Source organism: Cydia pomonella, chromosome 14, assembly GCF_033807575.1.
Source record: "Cydia pomonella isolate Wapato2018A chromosome 14, ilCydPomo1, whole genome shotgun sequence".
Taxonomy (NCBI): domain Eukaryota; kingdom Metazoa; phylum Arthropoda; class Insecta; order Lepidoptera; family Tortricidae; genus Cydia; species Cydia pomonella.
In genome coordinates, this window is record NC_084716.1 from 52768 (window position 1) to 73340 (window position 20573).

Consider the following 20573-nt stretch of genomic DNA (forward strand, 5'->3'; position numbering starts at 1 on the left):
ATTCCATCGTGGCCCATAGCATTGGATTTTGTATTAAGTAATAGTTTTGCCACAGTTGTCTCGTCAATGGTACTGAAACTGAATGTGGAGGAGTTATGCCGGTGATTATCAAAGTAAGCCAGTGTGGCATCATCCACAGAAACGTTACCCGGAACATTTAAAAAGGCTTTGTTTATATTTGAAGGATCATTGAGATCTTGTGGTAATTCAAAGCTATTCTTAAAATCTGGAATTACGTGACGTTTCAAATTTTTCCATAGGGTTTTAGGTTTATTTAAATTAACATTTATATGTTGCTCAAAATAAGCTTTTTGCTCAAAGTACAGGCTAGTGTTAACCAAATTTTTTAAAGTTTTATAGTTCTGTTTGTCGGATTCGTCCTTACTTTGTTTAAATTTCTTTTGCGCTTTGTTACGAATACTTATCATATAGCGTATATTCTCAGTGAGCCAGGGTTTTGGTGCAGCTTTCACTATTTTCTTTTGAATTGGAGCAAAAAAGTCAAAAATGTCTAAGATGTAATCGTTAAATAATGCCAATTTATCATCAATAGTTTTTAGAAGAGAAATTTTATACCAATCAATTACATTTATATAACTGTTGAAGCTAGACAGCTCTATTTTATTTAAGGATCGATTGTAATAAATGGTTGGGGGCACCTTGCATGTTTTAACGTTTAAGTTTATGAAAACCATTGCATGGCCGCCCAGTTGCTCAATATGGTCAACCTCAGAATTTATTATAGTTGAATCAGAACAAATAAGATCGAGAAGCGTCGAACTATGGTGTGTAAAATGTGTTGGCTCTGTTATATGATTTATTAAATTATTACACTCTAAAAATTGTTGTAATCGCTTAGTTTTATAGTCATTAATATCTAACATGTTAATGTTGAAATCACCACTTAAAATAATACGGTCGTATAAGGCAAATGATACAATTGTTTCACTTAAGCTGTCCAGAAATATATCTATACTCAACCAAGGTGGACGGTAAGCGGTGCCCATAATGAAACGAATTGAATTTACTGTAATTTTTAACCACATCTGTTCTACCTCTGGGTGAAAAGGGTGTTCACAAGTTCGAACATTTAAACCGTTCCTAATATAGAAACCTACTCCCCCGCCACCCTTCCGCATTCCAAGCTTACGAGGGACGTGGCGCAGCCTATAGCCCGGCACAGACGGCGCGCGGCCCTCCTGGCCAGTTTGCAACCAAGTCTCATTGATAGCTACGATTTCCGGCTTATGTTGTTCCATTGCTACTAAAAACTCGTTGTGTTTTAACTTGGCACAAAGGGAACCTGCATTAAAAAGTCCAAATTTGAAATGTTTATGTTTCACTATATTCAAAAACAAACAAATAATAACATAATAGTTTTGTATTTTTGTGTGTGTGCAGGATAATGTTCATATGTAGCCATAAGGATGTGTGTGTGTAACATACCAACTTTTTAACATAATTATAAAATATTTGTCCGAGTATGCACTTTATATTTAAATAGAGCGGTACACATTTCATTAGCATATTATTAAAAGTCGTGATATAAAATTTCGTTATAAAATTACAATTTTTAAAATTACCTAGCATTAAATCGAAATATTTCATTGAATACCTGAGCAGACTTATAGTATACTGTGGCATTAATATTACATTTAAATAGTGCAGTACACGTTTCAATAAGATCGTGATATACAATTTCATTAAAACATTATTATTATCAGCTAAAATTAAATCGGTATATTTGAAATACATGCGCAAACCTATAATATACTGGAGCATTAGTTTTATTACATTAATAAAATAAAATAAAATAAAATAAATTAAAGCAGGCATATTACTTATGTTAGTCATTATTTTAGAGAGACCTATTTCGCCACGAATGCTATATGTTACGATCGGAAGATGCCACAGGAAAAATACGGTCTAAGTCGCTTTCGGTCCGGATTCGATGTACTTTCGAGGACTCAGATTCTCTGGCATATATTCGTCCTTCCTTACTCCAGATAAATCGCCACCGCTCCGAGCGACCTCTCTCCCGAGCCTTGGCGAATAATTCCCGGTTCTTCTTGGTGAGGCGATCATGGATATGAAATTTTATTGCGGCGTGGTCAGGCAGGCCAATCCCCTCAGTGGTAGCACCGCGGCGTACTCGTGCGCTCTTAATCAACGCATCGCGGAGCGCGCGGCGCGCCATCCGCACCACAAGCGGGCGCGGACGCAGCCGCGCGGTGTCCGAGGTGCCGTTTTGCGCTGCTTCCCTTACGGGGCCAACTCTGTCAGCAAACACTATGTCGCTCTCCTCCAATCTCAATCCAATCTTCGTCGCCAAGGCCATGACGATGTGTACGGTCGACTCTTCCTTGTACTCGGGAATGCCGGAAATCTCAAGGTCATTGCAAAGCGTAGCCTGTTCCTTGTCATTCAATTCCATTTCCAGCCGGGCGATAGTCTCGTGTAAAGTTTGAGTATCGGGACTCTGACTGGACTTGCATTCAGCTAGTTGAGACTTTAAGGCTTCGTTCTCTGACTCAAGTAAATTTACTTTTGTTGTGATACACTCAACCTTTTGTTTTAGTCCTTTTATTTCAGCCATTAATGAGTTTGTAGAAGTGTTAAATTCCGCCCTCAGACTATCAATTTGTTCGCGCAGTCCCTTCCTGAGTTCTGAAAATTTTAATTCTAAGAGTGCCGAGAATGTTTTATACGAAATACGACTTTCGTCCTCCTCTTCATGAAGCTGTGGTACTGATCGGCTTCCCATCACGTAGGACTCATTCTCGAGGTCCAAAAGTGATTCATCGCAGGACATGTTCGCTTGGTGGGATTCTGGCAGCTGTTCTTTGCGGGCCTCGGTGTGGTGAGACTCCTCGGGAGGCTGGCTCCCGCGGTTTTGTGGGTATATTATATATATCGTTGTCTAAGTACCCTCAACACAAGCCTTATTGAGCTTACTGTGGGACTTAGTCAATTTGTGTAATAATGTCCTATAATATTTATTTATTTATTATTATTTATAAGGACCAATTTACTCCAATACGCCAGCTGTATTCGTTTTCAAGTAAATGCTAGTGTACAGTCTTGTAACTGTACGTTTTTCCGTTAGCGTATAGCGTAAGCCTAACGAGGAGCATAACTTCACGTGACATTAAGAAAATAGAAAATACATTAATTAATAGCACAATAGAATGTCAAAGGTACGACTCATCTAAAGGAAATCATAATTATTTTGTAATATTGTTAAAGGCCACCTAAATATCAGTCACGTAGCCACACACCCCCTTATTCATAAACGTCTACTAAAGTTAACAAGCCGCTAATAATCGTTTGTCCCTTTCCGACGTATTGGTATGATGGAAAGGGACAAACGATTATTAGCGGCTTATCAACTTTAGTAGACGTTTATGAATAAGGGGGATAGTATATAAACCCTGTTTTTCCTAAATAAATCGTTCAGTATCCATCCAACCTTCAGCGTATTATTCTACCTCCGCCACCAACGCACTCAATTACATCAAGAAAATGTAAGGGTTAAAAGGCTCCTACAGCTAGTGACCCGGAACTTTTGCTCTCGAGTGTAGCTTTTCGGCCTGATTTTTTCTGATGATGTGCCACGACATTAGTATGTGCTATACTAAATTTCATTATTCGCCACCTCTTATTTCTGAAAACAAAATAGCTAGGCACAAGATGTTCCCTTATCCTGCCACGGCCTTTGAAAAACGTAGTTTGTTACAACAGCATCATCATCATCATCACCGTTATGCTTGATCGATTTGTAAGGGGACCGAGCGTGTAACATTTTGCGAAGACACTTTTACGTCACGAGGGACATTTAGCCACCAGTAGGAGAGCTAAGATGGTCGGCTCTTTATCATTTGTCACCATGCCTGTCACGTTCTAACAAGTATGTAAGTGCGAAAGTGACGGGCATACCACTATGCAAGCGATAAAAATGATCGTCAAACTTACAGTCTGAAATTGCATGTTAGTCGTGTTAATTGCATATGTTCGTGGACCGAATGATAAGTACATTCGGTCCAGATTTTAAAGCATATAAAACATTGTATTTTAGTAGGGTGGCGGAATAGGTTCCTTTTCGTAAATATCTCTCAGATATGGGTAAATATGGTATTAATGCATTCAGTATAATGTTCTGAACACAATTATGGTGGGGGTAGTTGCTGTGACGTCACAAAGTCGGCAGTACAAACTTTTTCTTTTAAACATACCATGTGTGGTACCAAATGAAAGGGCTTTGTGAGTAGACCATAAATATACACCGTGTTTTTATTGAATTCCGTTAACTTCGGGGTATTGGTAAGTACGTTTAAGGAAACTACATGACATAGTTAATTTTCCAAAAAAAAAAATTATTTAATATTTTTTTTACATTTTTTTGTTATAAAAAGTAATTAAATGTCGCATATAGCGTTGTTGTTGCACGGGCATTACATTTATCTCAATCAAACAATTGAAAACTGTGACATTGACATGTCATTTCGAACATCGATCGTCCGAGATAGTACTTACGTTTAGTAGCAAATGTATTAACCCGTACTAAACACTAATCAGTATGTTAACGGGCCCTAAGGTAAGTGTACACACTCGTAAGGGCTTTATAAGATAAAAATTAAATATTGATTATCTCCGAAATGGAGTTAATTAGAATACCGGTGTCTTTGAGAAAGTTACTTCATTTAAGCTCAGGAATGCACCCTTGTAATTAAAGCAAATAAAAAAAAACACGGTGTATAACATACTGTAATATTTTCACTACTTGGTTTAACAAATTATTAGAAAACATTCAAAAATTTCACAATCCAGAGTTGACTTTCAACTGCTTTAAATTGAAAATGACTGAATGGATTATTCCAAATTTTATACCAAATGACTGTGAATATTCTCTATATAATGTCTTAAAATAATTAACCAGATTATACACCAAATTGAAAACAGTTTAATTTTCTATTACATTAAACTGACACTATTATCTCATTATTTTGTTGTAGTGGTATCACTGAACAGTGATGACGTCATCGATGTTGCAAGCCCCTTTTGCGTTCGAAATTTAAACTGTCACTTTTGAACCGCATGGAAGACAAAGCCTTTTTAATCTACCTACAGTGTGGAAAAAATAATTGGCCCTGGAGTGAAAACCTTAAGTTGGCTCATTTTACTAAATAGGACACTTTTACTTTAAAAAAGAAACAAAACTGCATTCAAATATATTTTCAAATTATCTTGTCTCGCCCGGGAAACGAACCGACTAAAAATTCAATAGGTAAACACTCGCTATTTTATTTCACTAATCGATAGGGTAATTGTTCAGGATAAAGTATCTTCGTTTGGTCTTAGAAATAAATAAAAAAAAACCTAAAAATCCAACATTTATTTAATTTTGTCATCCTCGTAAAAATTAAAGAAAATTAAACCGTGTCTTTTACCTGTTGAAAGTGAACATTCCTAGAAAAAGTTGATTAAATAAGTTTTGTACTAAATATTCGATTTTACGGATATTTTGTACGGCAGACGAGTGTAAGACCTAATCTAATGTTTCTTGGAGAAATTCTAACATGAACATTAACTGTATCGACTAGTGCACTAAAATAGCTAATGTACTTTTTGAAATTCTTAGTCGATTCAATTCCCGGGCGACACAAGCGAATTAAATAAATCGTTGAATAATAATAATAATAATAAAGACGTTTATTCAAAAAGTTTAAACATAGGTACATAATAAAAGTACACAATAATGCTTACAAACTAATTGAAAGGGAAAGTGGCTCAGCTAATGTCTGCGCCAAAAGGCCTCGGGGCACAGCGGCCCTAAGGACTTCCAGCAACGGACGCTGTTATTCTGCCACCGCCGTATTTGTACATCTAGCTAAGGACAGCAGAAACATTAACACTATTAAATGTAGGACAGGATAGCAAAACCGAACAATACGCAGTGAATAAAAAAAAAAAAATGATAACTAAATTCAAAAATCTATAGAGCAGGTCATTCAACCAAAAGTGTACGTTACTTCCTTTTGGAGGTCCAGTAAATATGCCTTGCAACGCAGTTTGAAAACCGCCAGGGACTTACTGTTAACTACGGGTGGCGGCAAATTGTTCCAGCATTTAGACGCAGCATAGCGAAAACTGCCTCTAAATGACTGAAGCCGAAATAGTGGAAGGGAGATACGCTCTTGTTGCTCACGCAAACCTTTCAACTTTCGGTTAGGCTTCCATTCAAGTTTACGCGCGAGATATGGTGGAATGCCAGATTGTTGCGTAAATACCATAGCCGCAAGCTTTAATATTCGTCTATTTGACATATTCAGCTTACCAGCTTTATTGAGGTAAGGGCTAATATGTGAGCGACGAGGGATATCTTGACAGAAACGCATGCATGAATTTTGCACACGTTGAATCACTCGTTCTGTTCTTTTTCTTATGCAAGGCCCACATACAACGCCTCCATAATCCAGTTGGGATAAAACTAGTGCATCTGACAAGCGTTCGCGAACATTTTGTGTTAGGTAGGGTCTAAGCTTATATAATGATTTTAGTGCACCATAACATTTTGGTATTTTGGAATTTATATGAGCTTCAAATCGAAGCGACTCCTCCATTACGATGCCTAAATTTTTAACCTGACTTTCTTCTGATATAGGCAGCCCTGATATTCGCAAATCCATTTCAAAGCCACGTACTTTAGCAATCTGTTTTTTCGTTCCTAAAATAATGAAGACATTTTTAGGGTTAATGATGAGACCATTGTCATTGGACCAACCTGCTACAGCTTCTAAATCGGTATTAATTTACGATATAGCAAGTGTCACGTCAGTTTCTGTGGGGCGTATATGCTTCATTAGCTGGGTGTCATCTGCATACATGTGGTACGAACAATTTTTGATGACCTCGAGAAGACTCGAAGTGTACAGACTATATAAAGTTGACCCTTGGATTACTCCTCTGCTAAGCATTCGGGGTGATGAGCGAACAATTTTACCTTCGTCGTTGAATGCACTTTTGTTTCTTTTTAAAATGAAAGAATGTTTCCTTTCCTTCAAGTAAAATGAGCTAACTTAAGGTTTCAAGGCACTTTCCCTTCATGACCTTAAAAAAGCTAATTTGGGAGAAAATTTCTTTTTTCTTTTTTTGTGTTCCGCCTATCCCCATGGTTTCATTTAAGTTCATTTACACAGTATTCGCGAACAAGAAAGTCCTACCGCCATATCGGCCATTAAAATTTTAACGAAAAAATTTCATTAGCATAGTGGTAGCAGGTAGTGCAATGCCTGCGCGTACCTTCCGTCGTGCTGGTGGTGGTGCGGTGGCGCGGACGATGCTTACCGTCCCGCCGCGCCAGGCCCCCTTCGTCTCCTCCGCGGCGCGGCTCCTTGACCGGCGCCTCCAGCAGCATGCGCTCGCTGCACACCGAGGCGCAACTATCGCTGCACACACAAACACATAACGTTACTCTTTTTGGTACCTAACAGTGTACTCAAAATACTAATGTAATTTGATTTGTCAAATTAAAGATTCAAAAGACCGACTGCGCATACTCGTATCTCAGACCTAGACCTAGTGAAGAAGATTCGACAACTCTATGTCTAGACGATAAACCAGTGGAAGAGTTTTCCGTCTGTCGGCAGGAGCATCAGGCGCGACGATGCCTTAGCCTCAGATATACCATCGCGTATTGATAGCACGGGTGCAGATCTCGAACGACCCAATGTCACTGACGGACTCTGGAAGTCTCATGATTTAAAACTAAAAAAACAAGGATGAATGTCTACAAAGCCTTGACCATCCCTTACTTTAATACGGCGCAGGTATATACATATATGATACAAATCAAACATGAAAAAGCTTGAAACCCTGCACCTGAGACGTTCAAGGACAGGGGCGTATATACCCTATGGCCAGGGGCCCATGGCCCGGGGCGGCAGGCTGCTAAGGGCGGCGTAGGCCCAACATTTCCAGAATATAACGAAAAAAAATGCATTTGTGCTTATTATATGGGGTGGTCCAGGGCGCCAAATATTAAAATACACCTGTGTCCAAGGGCTATTAAATGCTGAGTCTCTGGCCTGCATAGACGTCATTCTTTCATAAGGACGCCTATGAGGAAATAACTAACTATAGTTCATTTCAATCCAATATTCTTCGAGGATACTGCTGCATCACATCAGACTAAGTCTAAGTATAGGTTAGAAATGTTCCGTCAGTTCGTGTGTAGGTTTTACACGGCACGTACCGACCACAGCGGCGCCGCGTCTGCGCGCAGTGCACGAACTGCTGCCAGCGCGGCACGTGCAGCGCTGCGTGCGTGTCGCCGCAGCCTGGGTTGCCGCCGCCGCCGCCGCCGCCCTCGCTGCTGTTTTCGCCGCTCTCACCCGGGCTACGCGCCGACCGCGACAGCACGCCGCACAGTTTGCCCGCGCACACCACGCCTACGCCCCAGTCGCTCTGAAATCACAAAACGAATTGACGAATGTATTTAATAACCTAATTTATATAATAATTTATCAGAAGCACGAGTGTGCATAATATTACTATGCGCGTGCAATAGAGATAGTAACAGGCGGGTCAATGTACGAAAATCTATATGATTGCGGCCTGCTTGACCATACGCTGACGACGCAGGCAACCGAATGTGCGTGGTCTGGCTAAACCGCCGCGGCATTCAAACATGGCAATACGGCGTCCACCCGCCGCGGTGTCTATTGTAAATAGCGGAGATAATTAACACAAAAAAACGTTACTTTTATGAGTTTAGAGCAGTAGCGTTTTAAGAAGACCATAGCCAAACCTGGCAGAACTCTGGCCCAACGAGACAAAGCGCCGTGTCGGATATGGCAGCCCAGTGCGGAGCCACGGTGGCGCAGACCATGGGCGAGGTGCGCTCGGCATTGCCGACGCGCAGCGGGCCGCCGGCGCGCGCGGGCGTGCGCACCACGTGGCAGACGGGCGCGGTGCCGCGCGGCTCGCACTCCTCGCCGGCCGCCATGAGGATGGGCCGCGCGCCCGCCGCCGCGCCGAACGGCGCCTCCAGCTCCAGCAGCGCCATGTCCAGGACGACGCCGATCCACGCCTCTTCTGTCCACTTCTCGTTCTCGGATGAACCCTGTAGTACGTAGGTTAGGTTAAACATTAACTGATTGTTATCGCCTGTAAACATGTCGCAGCTCTCACGTCACGATATACACCGTGGGCTGATAAAACACGACGGATTTTAAAGATGTATTCTTGACCGCATTTAGAGACATGTCACAGAAAGTTTTCTGTAATCGGTCTTGTTTTAGAGATAATGTCAATTTTTGTAAAAAATTGTTTCTGTAATAACTTAGTGAAAAACTCCTTTTTGGCTGCGACGCTGTTACTATGTGACTTGGTTTAGTTAGATATACCTGTAGGCAGACAAAAGTTTTATAAGAAACTCGCAATTTTTAGTGTAAATAAAACAAAAACTTTACTTACCTATTCATTGTAACTAATTGATTTTTTTTTCGCCAAGATGTAAGAAGAAATAACGTGTCGTATGAAGTAAAAGCAAAAAAAATTTTTTTTGCCGAATTTTTTCAAAACTTATATAACATTTTTTGCTCCTCATGACCTCAGGAATGCGTGGTTAAAATCTGTCAGGTTTTACCAGCCCACTGTGTATAATGGAAATCTACAAATAGGAAGTATATCTCAGAAAAAAGAAATACAATCGGGTACTTGACACATGTTGAATATTAGAACAAAATTTAGTTAAATGGATAGAAAATGAGCCATCAATTATAAAAAAGTGGAATTCAAAAAAATATATTGAGATTATAAAAAAAAAACAAGGCTCTAAAGTAAAAAAAAAAAATTTTTTTTGTCTTTCTAAAATAGAAAAAAAAAATGGTACCATACATTTTATTGAAAAATAAATTGGATGACAACTATACACATAAACGCAATATTTTAGGGTCAAAATGGCAATTTCCTTGATCTTCCATACATTTAGGACAGACTTATATGATGTGACGTCACATCACATTATCATTCTGTTAGAGGCGTTTCAATCGTCGAGTGCGGGCGTCAGACTTTAACTCTCATTTCTGATCTTTGTGTTGCTTAAATGCCATGAGTCCCATATAGACATTTGATCCTCAGGAAAATCAAGATTGTTTGACATTATTTACAAAAAAACTGTCAAGTAGCCAATAGAACTATCGTGACGAGGGAAACTTTTGTGTATTTTGCCAATTAAACAGATCGTCTGCTAGTAGGTAAGTAACTGTATGTTAGTAAAGGACACAACAACAACCTTTTTTTTGTTGGATACCTATAACAATTGCTGTTATTTAAAAAATGTGAGATATTAAAGTAGGTTAAATCTAACTTACTTTAAGATCTCACATTTTTTTTAAATCAATAAAGCAAAGAAATAGAGTTTAATACTTGTTCATAATGTTATTTTTCCTATAAACACATATTTGGATTTTGCATAGAACTTGGCACTCATTTAGATCTCCATTCTTTTTGCGGCGAAGCCCACAGCCAAGCATAATTTTTGTATTGAACTTGGCTCTCCTTTTTTACATTTATGTTTTTCGTGGGATAGATAATACAAAATTCCTTTGCTCCGAAATAAATACAATTATTGGGTATTTTTAATTTAAAGTTGAATTTAACAGTAACATTCAGTAAATAAGATAATACACGAGCACGATTAACAATTATAACAAGCATACTTTCGAATTTTGAAAATAACAAGCACAATTTATAATTTAGACTTTGAAATTTCAAATAACAGGTACAACTACAATAACAATACAAGACAAGCTTACAATTTTATTACGAGCTACGAAGTAGATAACGGAATTACCATTTTTAGGGTTCCGTAGCCAAATGGCAAAAAAACGGAACCCTTATAGATTCGTCATGTCCGTCTGTCTGTCCGATTATGTCACAGCCACTTTTTTCCGAAACTATAAGAGCTATACTGTTCAAACTTGGTAAGCAGATGTATTCTATGAACCGCATTAAGATGTTTACATAAAAATAGAAAAAAATCAAAAAAATTTGGGGGTTCCCCATACTTAGAACTGAAACTCAAAAAATCTTTTTTCATCAAACCCATACGTGTGGGGTATCTATGGATAGGTCTTTAAAAATGATATTGAGGTTTCTAATATCATTTTTTTCTTAACTGAATAGTTTGCGCGAGAGACACTTCCAAAGTGGAAAAATGTCCCCTCCCCCCCGTAACTTCTGAAATAACAGGATGAAAAATCTAACAAAAATATATGATATACATTGCCATGCAAACTTCCACCGAAAATTGGTTTGAACGAGATCTAGTAAGTAATTTTTTTTTTAATACGTCATAAAATTAAACAAAAAATTTTTTTTCATCAGACCCATACGTGTGGGGTATCTACGGATAGGTCTTCAAAAATGATATTTAGGTTTCTAATATCATTTTTTTCTAAACTGAATAGTTTGCGCGAGAGACACTTCCAAAGTGAAAAAAGTGTGTCCCCCCCCCTGTACCTTCTAAAATAACAGAATGAAAAATCTAAAAAAAATATATGGCATACATTACCATGCAAACTTACACCGAAAATTGGTTTGAACCTGATCTAGTAAGTAGTTTTTTTAATACGTCATAAATGGTACGGAACCCTTCATGGGCGAGTCCGACTCGCACTTGGCCGCTTTTTTTGTTTTGATTTGTTTTATTTTGTTTGATGACGGAAACAAATCTATTACACTTATGCTGGAACAAATTCATGTATGAATATTTCTTGTTGTAAATATTGCATGCTCTTGCTAAAAATTTGTTTACATTTTTTTTTGCAAGTAAATGGAACGGATAGCACAGCAGCAATATTCGGTGCATCTCTAATCGAAATAAAGCAGAATCTATTAACGACAGGGATGTAACCTGCGAGTCGGTAGCGAGCGCGACGCGAGCGACGCGTCGCGCGCCTTCCGCAGTTATGGCGCCGGGCGCGCGCGCCCACAGGTCGACGGGCGGCGCGCCGCGGCCGCGCGCGCACGTCGCCGTGCTCAGCGCCGCGCGCAGCGACACCAGCGCGCCGCCGCAGCGCCACCCGTCCTCGTGCTCCACCACTATCTGCAACACGACCATAGCTAGTTTTTACGTTTCCAAAGGTTTGGCCTTTCTAATTAGGTGGAATTAATTCGACGACCGGTTTGGCCTAGTGGGTAGTGACCCTGCCTACGAAGCTGATGGTCCTGGGTTCAAATCCTGGTAAGGGCATGTATTCGTGTGATGAGCATGGATATTTGTTCCGGAGTCATGGGTGTGTTCTATGTATTTAAGTATTTATAAATATTTATATATTATATATATCGTTGTCTAAGTACCCTCAACACAAGCCTTAATAATATTGAGCTTACTGTGGGACTTAGTCAATTTGTGTAATAATGTCCTATAATATTTATTTATTTATTTATTAATAGGTCAACACCTATAATACGTCCTCCGAGGACAACGGGGACGACGAGTCAACGCTCGTGCTACGCGTAGGTACTTATGCTACGTCACCGCGATGAAAATATGGTCTTTAGAAAATTAAAGCCATGGAGTATTACGAAAAACAAATCTCTAATCTCCATATGTATGAGGAATCAGCATTCGTCGATGAACACGCTTGATTTAAGGAATATTAGGACATTGCTCGTGTGTGTTTAGCGTTGGACTGACCGCAAACGGTGCACTCTCGACCTCGTCCTCCAGCGGCTCGTCGGCGGCGGCGGCGGCGGCCAGCAGCAGCAGCAACGCCGCCGGCGCCCAGTTGGCTCCCGACATACTCGGCTCACGCCGCGGGCCGGTGACTCTCGCTGCACGCTGATATAAACATCGCGCGTCCTCCGAGCTGCTATCACGGCTGAATGACACCTGTCACTTGTCACAGCATTTTCTTATTTTTATATTATTTAGTTTTAGTACATGTGCTATTCACCAAGAAGTGCGACATATATAGATACGGTGTCTGAATCACATTTGGGCACTAAGAGGTTCCGTATATTTATTTAGTAAGTATTATTTGACTTATGGGAGTTTTCAGAAAATAGTGCAGCCAATTAGCGTGAGTTGTTAAGAAAATCTAATCCCACTAAAAAACATTTTCATGTTAAATGTTGCCAAGACTAAGTCAATAAGGGCTCATTTAGACGGTGCGAGAACTCGCAATCGAGTTTAATTACATTGCGGTATTTGATCGGTCGGCTGAATTGGATATAACCTCAATAGTCCGCAATGAAACTAAAATCGCATGCGAGTTTGCGTGCCGTCTAAATGAGCCCTTAGGGTCGCACGCTCGCTCGAAACGGCCAAGCCACATATTTTGACTTTTGACTAAGGTGTAGTTTGTGAAGTTAGGACTTGTAGAGTTAGAAGCTTGGCTCTACAAGAAATTTGATAACTTTTTGACTCTGCGAGCCTTATGGTTTCATCTTGGCAACATATAATGGAATAGATAGAATGACTAACGAACTAACTGCTTTGGCTCAGCGATCCAAAAAGAATCTTGGCCTCCGAAACGAGAGAATGACACCTGTCCCGATCCAGCGCGGTTTCCTGCCATGAATTGGCATTCTGCCGACGCAGGTCCGCCTCCACGACATCACACCAGCGGTACCTGGGGCGCCCGATCGGTCGACGGCCGGTTGGTCGCCCCAAGTACGCTTCCTTGACTACGCGATCCTCCCCCATTCTGAGTAGGTGACCGAGCCAGCGAAGTCTGTGGGATTTAGTTACGCCGATGATATTGGGCTCAGCCACCAACTCTTCGATCTCGGCATTTTTCCGGATCCTCCAGGAGCCGTCGTCACTTCGGACAGGTCCCAGGATCTTTCTGAGCACTTTTCTTTCCGCTATCAGGAGCTGACTTTCCTCTTTTTGAGTTAGTGTCCAGGCCTCACAGCCGTACATGAGAATAGGCCGAATGACGGTTTTATAGATTCTTAGTTTTGTATTCTTACTGAGAAGCCTGGACACCAACACTTTATGGAGGGCTGCACTACATCGTAGTGCGTTTTGAATACGCAGTGCAATTTCCTCCTCCCGGGTGTTTGTATCGGTGACTGTACATCCGAGGTAGCGGAACTTGTCAACACCCTGATAGACGGAACCCACCACATGAAGGCTGTCACGGCGATAGATAGAATGAAAGAAGCTTTATTAAAAAACGCTTATTATAAACTTAACGAATAACACTGGTATGGTCAAATGGTGTGGACATGAAAAAGGGGCCTTTAATTTACATACATACCTAATTTGAGGACTATTTCAGAAATTTCGAGGTTTGTCTTATTCCGATTATACTATTAAGCACAGAACAGGATATGGCAAAAGCTTCCGATGGAGCATACATACATGTACAATAACTTACCTAGTGAAGTGAAACATTGCACATCGTTAAAAATGTTTAATAAGGTGAAGAAATATATCAGTGACAATGTATATTAAGTATCATCGACTAGCTGGATGGAATTGTAATCCACGCATGAAATTGTTTATAGTTTAAGCTCATTGTAAGTGAACTTTTGTTCTTTATGAGTAATAAAATCATTAAACCCAAAAAAAGACAAAGAGTTGTTTCCCAATCCATACTTAATTTGTCGTTACAAAACTGAAAGCGATTAACTTTTCTTAACTACTCACAATAATTGGGTACACTATTATTTAAGAAGAGTTGTTCACAGCCGCGGATTTTTGCGATGGCGCGCTACGATTCTAATATACTTAATGTCCATTTGTCCAAACTCTGTATGTATTTCCTAGGTTTACTTGCAAGGAATTTTGTTCCGTTGTTGATATCGCTATACTGTGCTTAAACATTTATAGTTGGCTGTATTAAGATTTTTCCGGGAAACATGACCTCTGGACTTACTGGGCCTATGGTTAGCTCTGGGCTTACCCCTTCCAGGCCGAACAATCGAGACTTACGACTTTTTTACTTAACATGAAATGTGAAAATTGAATATAAATGTCACAAACCGCACAACTGTATTGGACGGCACTGAAAGGGTACTCAAGGGAAAACCAATATTGATACCGCTATCCCAACCTTTGCCTGGCCGAGGTCAAGTAATCCGAGACATTCTGAAGCTAAATAGCATCCGTTTATTTAATTTCAGCTCAATTAAGTGTATGCGTGTTATATTGTTAGTTACATTAAATACCCTTAACTTCGTAGTTAAACACGAGTATACACTGTATTTTACAATATCATACAATTCACTCCGAGTATTGCACGTAGGTCAAAGGAGTCCCGACCTGCTCTACATATAGTATATGTAGAGTAGGTCGTATAGGTACTACTACTACTACTACTGTGTAGATCCATCACTTGTATGTTATATAGCGCTATATAACTGCCAGGGTGGGCGCACCTCGCGCCATACCGCCGGTCTACCAACGAACATTTACAGACGCGACCCATCACTTGTATTTTTGGCCCGAGGTTGTAGAAGTACGACAACATTTTTATAAGTAATTACAATTCAGTAATGTCAATAGATCATAAGTAATTAACATAAACAGCTCTCAGAAATTATATACTTTTTTAAGAGTTTTCAAACAGATAATCAGTGCAAAATTCTAAAATTGACCCATCATTCGTAACTATTCCACCATACTTAGGGCCGATTTAGACGGCACGCGAACTCGCATGCGATTTTAGTTACATTGCGGACTATTGAGGTTACAACTAATTCGGCGACCGATCAAATACCGCAATGTAAAGAAACTCGCATGCGAGTTCTCGCACCGTGTAAATGAGCCTTTAGCGAGGGTTTAGAAGCACGGGAAGTGAAGAAACCTTGCCGAGTGAAACAAAATTTTCCTCTCCAGCGCAAGGGAAATACTAATTACAGCTATTAGTTTTTCCCTTGCGCTGGAGACAAAAAAAAATTGTTTAAAATAAAACATAACAAATCTAATTCAAAAAATAATGTTACCTATGTACGTATCATTCAAATTCATTGCTTAAAAGCTTCATAGAACACAACGTGAATGTCGTGAATCAAAACTTTGGATTTGATCAGCCACTCTAGCCAGGCCAATCCCCTATTGATCAGTTCACCATCTATGTAAGTATCTGGCTTTTTCATCTGACTAGTTTAACAATATAATAAAGAGTATGAAATATTAAAAAAAAATCGAATACCGGTCAGTGGTCTGTGGGACTAGGTTTAATTTACAATACATTTATTATTTTATTATGTACCTACAATTAATCTAATTATTAATTATCTTGGTCTGACTCTAATATTAACTCACAGTAAAAGTAAGTTAGAGTTGGATTAAGAAAGTTACATAATTATGTAGTGGAGTGGGGTCTGTTCAGACAGGTAATAATATCTTGTTATCAAATAATAAAAAAACACACTATCTGACTATACCTGGTTGTGGTTTTTCCAATATCTTTAAGGTACCCTGAAAATATTTATCCCGCGGACAAAGTTCCTTCCTTTAAGTTCCAGCCAGACGAGTAACTAGTTGAAGTTGAATCTCATTTGAAGTAACGATGCCCGTGTGAGACATGAATACTCGTATAGGATACCTCTATGGTTGGAGTTGTTCACTGTGTTCACTGTTCAGTTGACAGTAGTCAGTTGAACCGCGAAATTATTTTAATACCTGTGTGTGTTTTTGTTAATTTCGTTCTAGTACTTATATTTAGCGTCGTTATATAATCAAATTAATGACTAGATTATATTCTAGTTTTAGGTTGCCGACACTCTGCTGCCGAACCCGAGAGATGCAAAAAACCCTATATTTTAAAGTGGATAGAGCAGGCATTTTTAAAATGTCGGTGAAATGCAAACAACAAGCAAAAAATTTATCGGTTATAGTAAATATATAGACGTCCAGGTTGGAGGTGCAGTGCACGGTGTGGGGTGCACATCTCGCGACATGATGTGCCGAGAGGAGGCCGCAGACTCCGCGGCGACGGCGCGGGGGACGGCCCGGCGGCGGCGGCGGCGGCGGCGGGACGCCACGCCAGTCCACGCCGCGCCGAGCGAGCGACATCACGTCTCTCTTCCCTCTGCACACCGTGTGCGTCACGCGGCGACACTCGCGAGCGATCTGTCCTTATCCTAGGAACCGAGTTCTGACCTTTGGAAATATCAGTGTTGTGGTGAAGTGAAGTGATAATGACTCGTCCGCGGCCCGCATGACGAGCGCCATGTGGCGCGCGCTGGTGCCGGCGCTGCTGGTGCTGGCGGGCGGCGCGGGCGGCGACGGCGGCGGTGGCTGTGCCGAGCCGCTGCCGGCGGGCTGCGCGTGCGGCGCGGCGGGCGCGGGCGCGGCGTGGGGCACGCGCCTCTCGTGCCGCGCCGCCGGCCTACGCGTGCTGCCGCCGCTTCACGCCGCCCTGCTTGAACTGTGAGTATCTCTGAACCTCCTTATGTTCTGGCAAAATTGACTATGATTTAATTGATTAATTAAATTAAATATGATTATTTATGAATACTGGAACCGGCAGGATTTTCGTCTATGCGTATAAATCGGGCAGCCGTATTGCAGTTCATCTCGATATTAGTACTACAACAATCAGATCGTGACCGATCGGTATAAATAAACAATAAACAGTTGTAGCTCTTCATAAACGCGAGTGCAAAGTTGGTCATGATCGAGTGCGAAGTCGACATGACACTAACAATAAGTGGGTGCAGCGCAGGATGTGCGGCCTCAGATCAACGCAGTGGCCGCGGCGCAAGGCGGTGCCGGCTGCGCGCGCGCCGCGCGTTGAACTCTTTTGCTTGGCGCCGGCGCTACAACTACAACCACCTGCGCGCAGCAAAGCCTTAATTTTTCATTACAAATACTTAATAATAATAAGTGATAATTAAACTTCATTCATTTAGTATCGTTTTTTCTATAGTATCCTGTGAACCACAATGTTCAATAAACAAATATGTAAATTCATTGATGCCAAATATGTTTTTTACCAATTGTACCTCAACTCGCTTCTGGGTCTTTTGTTGTGTCGCGCCGCTGCGTTACTTTCGTTTGTCATACCTACGAGTATTGAGGAAAGAGATGTTAGAGGTGCAGCTAACGCAACTGGATACAATACAAGGTAAACAAACCACGAAGTGAGTACATGGGTGCTGTTCTGCTGTTCGGCCTGTTGAAAATAATAGAATAGTGAAAGATCTACTCCTTTATGAACTAAACGATGAATTAAATTTAAAGACCTTAATATGCATCCTAGATGCGACAGCAGAAGTGCACAACATTATACTTGTACTAAAAAACACCGCGATATCTAGTAATTATGAAACAGCTATGAACTATTTTTCATTGAAGAGCGAATGAGATCTTTACTAAGATAAATCTTTGTGTTTCCCGCAGGTCATCAACTTACATTAAAGTGCTATATGCACTTATAGCTTGGCATTTATCAAGTTAGTGAATCTTTATATAACTTGATAATATTCACTACATAACTTGATAATAGCCAACTTTAAAGATTATTGCGGATGTTTACACAATTAAATGGGAAGTAAATGGTAAAAATATTTATTGTTACATACTCGTACCTATTTACAGTCTTCTTTTCCTTTAAAAACTCATTTCCATTCTCATTTTCTTCTAAGTATGAATGTTGGCTCGTTACGTAAGGTCAATACAATGGCGGGCAACTATTTAAAAGGCGAGGAAGGAGCCGTGTCCTTCGCCAGGCGCGAGTGGGAGTGCGAGTCGCGCGAGGGGCTCTAACAAGAATAACGAGCACTTGGGTATTGCTCTCGACGCATGTGAAGTATCCTGAGCACTCCACCGGCTTGAAATAGACTACTCGTAGGGGCAACCGGTGTGTGCTAGTTTCAACTCTATTGCTTTTATTACTTATTAATTAAAAGCTAGTAGTTAATAAGTAATAACAATAGAGTTGAGACTAGCACAAAACTGTCCCGCCACGTCGTCTGCGTGAAATAAGAGGAATTAGTAGCTTATTTATTATCTAATCTGATTTTATTGGTTCCCTATACACAGTTAAGAAACAAATATAGCACCTGCATAACAAATAATGACAATCATGCAATTTGAGCATATGCTTCAGGCATCGCAATTATCTCATATATTCAACCCGCTTTTCGCCCTCTTAAGGGAAAAACTTTCGTATATCCTTCCCTGGGACTCAAACTAACAAGCTTGGGCTTTAAGCGTGAAGAGGTAACAGATAGAAAGACACACTTTTGCATCATAATATTACTAGCGAATACAAATTGTACACCTACTCCTTAACAAATTGTACACCCATAGGTACACCTTCCTCAAGAATCATTCTATTGATAGGTGAAAACCGCATGGAAATCCGTTCAGTAGTTTTTTGAAGTATGGATTGCATTGTATTAAATGGTTGCAAGGCTAAGGTTAAGGGTAAGGTTGTTTAAAGGTTGTTTAAACAAGCACTGGTAAGGAGCATAACATTTCTTCAGTGATAACTAAAATGTATTTTGAGGGTAGTATGATTAGTTTCGACTATTATAATCCTACGTCTTCTGTGACAGAAAGTATCTTGAATATTTGAAGAATTAAGGAAATTCTCTCTTGGCGTCTCCAGTTGTTTGAAACTAGTCAGTTATTGGTATGAGAACTCACTGTCTTAATCCGTTTTCCGAACAAACTTTTGATTGTTTGTATTACAGTCGCTTAAGGTTCGTTGCTCAGCCAGCCACCGCCACTTCGTAAACAGATACCTCATATCTGCTGCACATTATTGACAGTACACCGTTGAAAATGAATATTATGAAGTGTCTGTCAGTTTGTTGAATTTCCTCAAGTAAACAATTAACTTAGCAGCATGATTCAATTTATTAACTTAGCAGCTATCAACGTAGATAATTACTAGGTATCAGCAATCGCCGGTGCACCTTACCCTGTTGCAATAAGATTTACAAATGGTAGGTGCATGCATCGTTGGCCGCGACCGGCTCCGGCTACAGGCAGAGTTTTGTTTGGCTACTGAGGCAGAGTTTTGTTTGCGTCCGGATTTTATTTCCTGTATCATATCAGTAGAGAGAGGGACGCGCGTGGCGATAGCGCTCCCCGGAGCCTGCGGGGCGGCGCGGGCGCGGAGGCAGGGCTGCCAGATTGCTAGATGACTCTGACAAAATAACGGATACTTGAACGACATTAAATTGCCTATTCAAGCTGTTCTTGTCGATGTGTAATGGGATTCCAAAGATAGGATAGGAATCCGAGTTTAAGTGAGACTAACAACATATGGATTTTATGAGTCTGAAATAAATAAATAGATAAATATATATAATATAAATTTTAATATAGAAAGACGTAAATTATTTAAAAAAATGCGTATTGTGCTTGAATTGATTCTCGAAGCGCTTATATAATATTACCGACAGCAGAAGGGTTGTAAAGTTTTTCACTTGTTTAAGGTAGAAGTACTAGTGCTCGACGCTGCACTAGTACTCGACATGGGCACTTTATGTCAAAGTGACAAGGATTAAGTTCGAATACAGAAAAATCTTCGTTGTTCAAATTTAACCTATATTTCCATGACATAAAATGCCCATGTCGATGACTAGTGCAGCGT

The 20573-nt window shown here is 40.2% G+C and overlaps 2 protein-coding genes across 3 annotated transcripts in view; one reads left to right on the forward strand and one right to left on the reverse strand.

The window, feature by feature from the left end:
• The window catches only part of LOC133524693 (uncharacterized), a 28937-nt gene extending 12369 nt beyond the window's left edge, over positions 1–16568 (reverse strand). The window contains exons 1-5 of the mRNA XM_061860818.1: positions 12704–16568; positions 11918–12109; positions 8807–9121; positions 8252–8463; positions 7300–7445 (exon numbers count right to left, since the gene is read on the reverse strand). Of these exons, the coding sequence (XP_061716802.1) occupies positions 7300–7445; positions 8252–8463; positions 8807–9121; positions 11918–12109; positions 12704–12808 (970 nt within the window). The 5' untranslated portion in view covers positions 12809–16568. The remainder of the gene's footprint in view (positions 1–7299; positions 7446–8251; positions 8464–8806; positions 9122–11917; positions 12110–12703) is intronic.
• Positions 16569–16580: 12 nt separating this feature from the next.
• LOC133524688 (lutropin-choriogonadotropic hormone receptor) overlaps positions 16581–20573 on the forward strand; it is a 90662-nt gene continuing 86669 nt past the window's right edge. For both annotated transcript variants that reach the window (XM_061860809.1, XM_061860810.1), the window contains exon 1: positions 16581–17395. In XM_061860809.1, the coding sequence (XP_061716793.1) occupies positions 17184–17395 (212 nt within the window). In that variant the 5' untranslated portion in view covers positions 16581–17183. The remainder of the gene's footprint in view (positions 17396–20573) is intronic.